The sequence below is a fragment of the Dermacentor andersoni genome, chromosome 11 (assembly GCF_023375885.2).
Source record: "Dermacentor andersoni chromosome 11, qqDerAnde1_hic_scaffold, whole genome shotgun sequence".
Lineage (NCBI taxonomy): Eukaryota > Metazoa > Arthropoda > Arachnida > Ixodida > Ixodidae > Dermacentor > Dermacentor andersoni.
The window spans coordinates 67,782,591-67,789,788 of NC_092824.1; the positions used below are offsets into that span (position 1 = coordinate 67,782,591).

General features: G+C 47.3%; 1 protein-coding gene across 1 annotated transcript; it reads right to left on the reverse strand.

Moving 5' to 3' along the window:
* Positions 1-333: 333 nt before the first annotated feature.
* Positions 334-5,941, reverse strand: LOC126517698 (uncharacterized). Its single transcript, XM_050167490.3, has 3 exons — positions 5,851-5,941; positions 5,039-5,189; positions 334-2,360 (listed from the first exon to the last, which is right to left on the reverse strand). Exons 1-3 carry the CDS (start codon positions 5,939-5,941, stop codon positions 1,466-1,468), a joined length of 1,137 nt encoding a protein of 378 aa, XP_050023447.3. The 3' UTR covers positions 334-1,465.
* Between the last annotated feature and the right edge of the window lie 1,257 nt (positions 5,942-7,198).

The following is a 7,198-nucleotide window of genomic DNA, read 5'->3' on the forward strand; positions in this document are numbered from 1 at the left end:
TTAAAGAGTAAACGTAACATTCTTGGGACTTACTAAGAACATTCAATCAGAACTATAGGAAGAGAAGGTGAATATAAAGGAAAGATGCGCCATTGATTCCGAAACCATAGTGCAAGACGACATTTATACGCTATCCCTACATCCGCTACGACAAGTAATACCCTTCCCCCCCTCCCCCAATTACTCACGAATATTGCCCCATCTGCTAGAGCGCAGTAGTCGAATACTCACAAGTGGACAAACACTCAAACATGACACAGACATCTGAAGCCATTTGGCAAAAGCTTCATATTCTGCAATGACAGACGTACGTTTTTTTTTTTTTTTGGGGGGGGGGGGGGGGGGCATATAATTGTTCCTTGCAGGATGAATACCTTTGCCAGCGCCTGTGCTTTCTGGGGTCGCCCGGCTGGATGCACGTTTCGCGATCTCGTCACCCGACTGTAGCCTCAGCTACCCTCAACCACATTTGCTTACACTTACGTAGTTTCCGTAACAGACCACCCAACATTGCAAAAATAGAACGCCCTGATACAAGTCTACCAACCAATTTGCTTATCGTACTTATGCTATTTCTCTAGCCACTTAAATTTATTAGCGTATTAAAACCCTGATTTTCCTTATAATTATGGGCTGCGATAGTAACCTACCCTTGCTTGCGGTCTAAACTATAAAACCTGAGCTTACGCCTGCAATTTTATTTCAATGTTCGTTACCCTATCGCTAACTTTCTTATGTTTTCAGATGAGTGAAGCTCAAATGAAAATCGAAATTGCTAAATACAACCAGATGCCCCTTTATAAACCACTATTGCCACGAAGAAGTACCAGACTTAACTAAGAAATAATTTTGGGGAACCTTGCATAGATGACCTTTACTCCGAAACTGCCAATGCGCTTTGATAACGCCGGAACGGTAGCCCTCTTCCTTTTCAGAACGTGAACAACGTAAGAGAGACTGGAAATGGCATCTTGGACGAGTACCACCCGCTTCTACATCCCCAGATGCAAAACTCGCACGCTTCGCCACCTCCTGATCTTGTAGTATCATATAGGTACAAAGAAACGGCTTCCCACATTCGCACGGTATTTCCCCATCGTGATGCCCAAGAGAAGGAGTCCTGATCAAATCGATTTCAATATTGCAAGTTGCATCCTAGTCAATGTGTATTCAAGGCCAAATTGTCATCGTCTGGGGTCGGTTACTTCGTGGCTACGTCACTGCCCCGAGATGCAATCGTCACCACATATCACACTGAAGACTTGCCAACAGCAGCGCAAACCATGTGCATAAATAAGACTAAGTGCGTAATTGACACTCATTGAAAGAAAAAGTCACAGAAGAGCACTGCATGCTTATACAGGAAAACAACCCATGGTAGCACGCTCGGTTATTTCGCACGTTGTGCCCAATCAGGGCAATGAGGCCCATGTAAATTTTTTTTTCAAAAGGAGTTCGAATATGTTTAGGGATTTTCTGTTGGAGGAGGAGCTGCTTCTTCTTCCGCCTTTTGGGGCGGGTCCTCGTTGCGGGGCTTCTCCTGCGCGTGCGCCGTCGTGACGTGCCTGAAAAGGCCCGACCGCCGCGCGTATCGCCGCCCGCACTCGCCGCACTCGTGTGGCTTGACGCCCTCGTGCGACGTCGCCATGTGCTCGTCCAGGGCGGCCTTCTTCGGGAACGCCGCCTGGCACAGGTAGCACGCGTAGCGGCGTCCGTCGCACGCGTGGCGGCGCAGGTGGTCCGCGAGGCTGCACTTCCTGGTGAACTTCCTGCAGCACCGGGGACATTCGTGCGCCTTCTCGCCCGCGTGCGTTAGCCGGTGGTTGTTGAGCGTCGTCTTCTCGCCGAACCGGGCGCCGCACTCGCCGCACGCGTGCGGCCTCTCGCCCGTGTGCGAGCGCATGTGGCGCACGTAGGACGACTTGCAGGAGAAGTCGCTGCCGCACCGGTCGCAGGCGAACGGCCGGCAGCCCTTGTGGGCCGAGACGTGGACGTCCAGCGTGCGCTTGCGCGTGAACGCGGACGGGCACAGGTGGCAGGCGTACGGCTTCTCGCCCGTGTGCGTGCGGCCGTGGATGAGCAGGTTTCCCCTGGCGGCGAACCTGCGGCCGCACACGCCGCACTCGTGCGCCTTCTCGCCCGTGTGCGAGCGCAGGTGGCGGACGAGGTTTCCCTTCTCGGCGAACTTGCGGCCGCACAGCTTGCAGCCGTACGCCTTGACGCACGAGTGCACCACCATGTGCTTGCGCAGGGCGTAGTGTGAGACGAAGCGCTTGTGGCAGTAGTCGCACCGGTAGGCTCGCTTCGCCGCGCGGCTGCCGTCCGGTTTGGACCGATCCGTTCGGCTCTCTTCGGAGGTACTGTAAAAAGAAATAATAATGTCGAGATTGCAGTAAAATTATGGGGTTTTGCGTTCCGAAACAACTTTCTGATTGTGAGGCACGCCGTAGTGGAGGACTCCGGAACTTTTGACCCCCTGGGGTTCTTTAACGTGCACCTAAATCTAAGTACACGGGCGTTTTCGCATTTCGCCCCCATCGAAATGCGGCCACAGTGGCCGGGATTCGATCCCGCGACCTCGTGCTGAGCAGCCTAACACCATAGCCACTGAGCAACCAGGGTGGGTCAAGATTGTAGTAATCTGGGGCACTGTGGCTTGTAGGAGTGCCCAGGTGTATGTCGTATATATTGCGCTTGTTCATCCCCCACTGTAAATACTGAATTTTTAATAAAGTACTTTCTACAGTATTCTCCGGGTATATCCATGGTACAGCAGAGAAAAAAAAATATTTAGGCATTTTTGCAGGTTAGAACGAAACGCATGCGCATCGATCCCGAACTTGTTCGTGTAAAGTCTGGTTCTTAACAAGGTGGTGATTTTTGGCACACTGGTAGTAAATTATCAAAAATGAGCTAGCGGGGAAATAGTATTAAAAATTAAGTTACGGGACTTTACGTGCCACAACCACAACCTGATTATGATGCACGCCGTAGTGAGGGACTTCGGACCACCTAGGGCTCTTCAACGTGCACCCAAATTAAAATAGACGGGCCTTTCGCATTTCACCCCCATCGAAATGGGGTCGCCGTGACCGAGATTCGATCCCGTGACCTCGTGCTTAGCAGCCCTACACCAGAGCCACTAAGCAACCAGAGCGAGTGGAGAAATAGTGTACCCTGTTGTCAAGTTGTAAGGGTTTCTAGTGGTTCCAACTATGGTGGCATCTAAATAATTCATTGAAACTAAACACTCTAGATAATTCTCTGTGTAATTTTATAGAATGGGTGAAATTACTGCTACGTCGTTGAAAACATGTGTAGCAAATAGGTGGTTGGACAAACATTACGAAATCGTTGTTTGCTATTCTACAACAATACGCATATATATTTCAAACGACGGACATATGAGTGACTGGAGAAGGATAACAAAGTGTGCAATATTGGCTAAAAAACAAGCGTTATCGTACAGCTGACGTTTCGATGAGGAGACGTATGTTCGCGTCATGGCAACAGGGACATTCCGTAACAGCACTTATATGACCTGCTCTTTCTCCAACGGGAAAGCGGAGAACAGCTTAAGAACGAGAAATATGAGGGCTGGGTAAGCCAAGGGGAAGTGAGAGTGGGAAAGGAGTCGCATCTTAACAGGGGGGCTGGCAAAAAACAGTAAATAACAATCACGTCAATACAGGCAATTAATTCCAATTGGTTTGCTTTATTTAACATTTAAAAATAATATCGTATATACTTTACTAAGGGCCGCACTCATGCAAGAGCCGCACCCAACAACTTGGCAGCACAAAATTAAAAGTACTGGAATCTTTTCGAACTCGGAAGAGAGCGTCGCTGCTTGTGTGCTTGCTCTTGCATTCTAAACGCGTGGCTTTCGGGGATTGCGGACATCGTTGTCAAAAGCTTTGACGTCACAGTCATCTATAACGCCATGAAAGGCACTGAGGATCTATATTATTCATGAGTCTGCTACCTACGTGAGTCGGAGCTGCCGCCACAATGACAGTGGTGAGGACTATAGACGGGCACCGGCGGGCGTGAGGTGCTTGCGTGAACAAATGCAGGCGTTAATAAAAACAGCGTTCGTGCTTTTCACACACACATAAAAAAAATCGAGTTCTACACACGGCCAGAAAAAAAAAAAAAATGAGACCGCAATGGCTCAGCCCCGTGTAAGGGCCGCACCTCGTTTAGATTGAGAAAAAAGAAAGAAGTGCGCTCTTACACGAGTACATATACTCTGACGAAATCTAAGGTTTGGACAACCGGAAGACGAGGTGTGCTAGAGCTGAAATGTACCAAGCGGTTTTCAATTAGAATAAAAGGAAAATTCACTGCGATCAGCAGTTACTGCTAGTCCTCCGGTGCCAGCTTCCGGTCCAATGACGAGTGCCTTCTATGCTTGTCAAAGCATGCTTCGCCGTTTTTGACGGAAGTTGTCACCGGTGGACGTCAACGCGCCTGACTGAAAAATACCGCGGCTGTTTTTCTCGCTCCTAACGATTGTTCGCGGTAAAAAAAAAAAAAAAAACGGGCCTGCAATATTGTATAGAGCAGTCGGCTTATAGACGTTCTAGAGCTGGTTTACTCTCCTAACAGTGCTGCGCTTTTTCTTTTACGCGAGAATCTGTCACATCACTGGAAGCATCAGTTCAAGCTATTTTATTGCTCATAACTGTCGTTCGCAGCAACTCTACTAAAACGAAAAGAAAGCAATCGGCGCGAATAGATGACTTCTCCAAAGGTAAGATAAACACACCAAGTATAAAGTACTTTATAAAGAATACTAATATAAAGGACATTAATATTCAATTGAGCGTGCTAACAAATTGAACAGCGCGTATTCTTAAAAAGGAACTATTGCGTAAAGAAATCGAGGCATTCCATTAGTTCTGTTATCCCTGGCCCAAGACCGCATATAGATTGTTGCTGCTGTTTGAGCAGCACCCCCCCCCCCCCCCCGATAGCATGAGCGGCCGACATTAATTCTGACCGTGCATAACAAAAAACAAAAAAAAAAGCTCACCCAGCATCGTCAGCGACGTCGACCGAGTCTCCTTGATTTCTGGAGCTGCTCGGCTCTTCGGCTGCATGCCGGCTGGTGGCTGGTCCAGATGACGGTTCATCTGTCCTCTCTGACCCTTGTGGTACAGCTGACCCTTCCTTCTCCGAATTTCCTGAATAAATATCGAGACCAATTGTTTACAATAGCGAACAAGCACCATCGGCAACCTAAATACGCTTACCCGATAAACGACTCTGCAGACGAGAAGAATCTCCCCCGAGGGATAACTGTGCCATTAGTGGACACAATAGATTACATCGATAAATTTTTATCGTCTACGACGTGCAATACGACCACTAGTGCAGCTATAATGGATGTTTTTTACTAATAGGTACTGCTGGGTTGGTTAGTAAATGGTTCGAACTTCAGACAGGCAATAACTACTCCCCGAATTCGTTTAAGGAAATCTAAATGAGGAGCCTACAGCGCCAGTCCTGTCATTTTTCTCTCTTTATGCGATATACTTCAGCTTAAAGGTTTATATGTCGCCTTAACTAATCACTCAGTACAACACATTTCCGCTTATATACTCCCGCTTCCCATTCTTAAAGACTGCCACTTGCAGCACTGGACGTGGAAAAGTGCCCCCCCCCCCCCTCCCCCTCCTCAACCTCCATGCAACATTCATGAACTCCTTTGTTCACGTCGTTAACGATCAAAAATATTATCTTGTACGGTGAAGCCTCCATAAAGATACCCACAACCTCGCTGTAGTCAAAGGGTGAACTTACCATACTTAACTGTAAACCTAACCTAACTCCACTCCTGCTTACCGGGAGGTGCAGCGTGCCTGGCTTCCTGCTCCTCGTCACCTCCACTGTTGGATCCCGCAACTTCTTGTTCGAAAGGTGGCTTGCCCTCCATACCTGTAATGGTGGCCGCAACAAATGTAGGCGGTGATGAATGAGTTCGTTAACGGTGCAGCCATCGCAAAAACTCGCTGCACTAACTGTCCACTTAAGGCAGACTGCGTCGCAAAACAGACCTTCAGGCTGCACCGTATTCAGAATAGCACATTCGAAGCCAGTGTAACACCGAAACGAGCAGTGCTGATAGAACGGATCTCGTTTCCACCTTTCTTTGTTCTCTAACGCACTTCAGTTTCCGAGGAGTTAGTAAAAAGACTTCATTGGTGTCGTCGCTCTAGAACGTCCAGCTTTTTTTGTACGTTGCCTGCACTTTTCGAACGAAGAAACGTGGTTTCCAATGTGGTATCAAATAGAAAAAATAAAATTAGGGCTAAAGTCAGTTTTACAGGCATTGAGAAAAAATTGCAAAGCACTTCAGCGAAAAAAAAAAGCAAAAAAAAAGACATCGTGCCCGCAGGAATCTGGAGAGGCACAATTAATTATAATCCTACTACGGAGTGCACTAACACGTGCACCAAATGGATGCAATATTTTATGGCTTCAGACAGGGGGAAAAAATATGTGAGGCTTAACCTTGGCACACAGCAAATCTATACAAGTGGATGTCACTTTCTTTTTCTCCTTTAGAGTTCAACGTAGTCCATGTTTCCAGTTTAAAAATTAGGCAGGACCGAGCAAGCTCTCCGAAAGCTTTTACGTACGTCACGGTGAGCTGACGCGACAATTTGATGGCAGCATCGCCAACGTCATTGGATTTTGTCCATTTATTTTTTTACTTACCTAACCTCTTCTCACGGTAAAAAGTGACTTTCTTTTACTATTGCGGAGAGGCGTTTACTAACACAGCTAAAATTATTTTTTTTCTTTCTTAAGTGTTCCTAGCTTTCACGTACCGCTAGTGTCTCGCAGATGAAATCGTCACTTACCCTTCCTGACCTTCAAACTCAGCGCAACATCTCGCGCATTTGTTTATTTCACAAAGTATTCCATCACCATTCATTGAATCAGCAACTCATTTCGCAGCAAGTGTACTTATCCTCCCGTATCGATCACAGCAATAAGGTAGCTGTTCCTCTTTGTCGCACTGACAAGTTCCTGCATTCTTTTATGCCGAAAACCTGTTCTGAGTGGAACCGCCTTCCCTCTTTTATCGCCACCTTAGCCGATGCGTCATCATTCAAGACCGCTGTGACATATCATCTTTTAAAATGACTGGAATTTTGCTGGTTTTTTTCCCCTTTTATTTTGCTGC

What these genes read in the sequence shown, in the direction of transcription:
- LOC126517698 (XM_050167490.3), bottom strand. Translation starts at nt 5,941, where the DNA reads ATGGAGGGCAAGCCACCTTTCGAACAAGAAGTTGCGGGATCCAACAGT. An exon ending in CAGGCACGCTGCACCTCCCG is followed by an intron (nt 5,190 to 5,850) that starts GTAAGCAGGAGT and finishes ATATTTATTCAG; the next exon opens with GAAATTCGGAGAAGGAAGGG. An exon ending in GACGTCGCTGACGATGCTGG is followed by an intron (nt 2,361 to 5,038) that starts GTGAGCTTTTTT and finishes TTCTTTTTACAG; the next exon opens with TACCTCCGAAGAGAGCCGAA.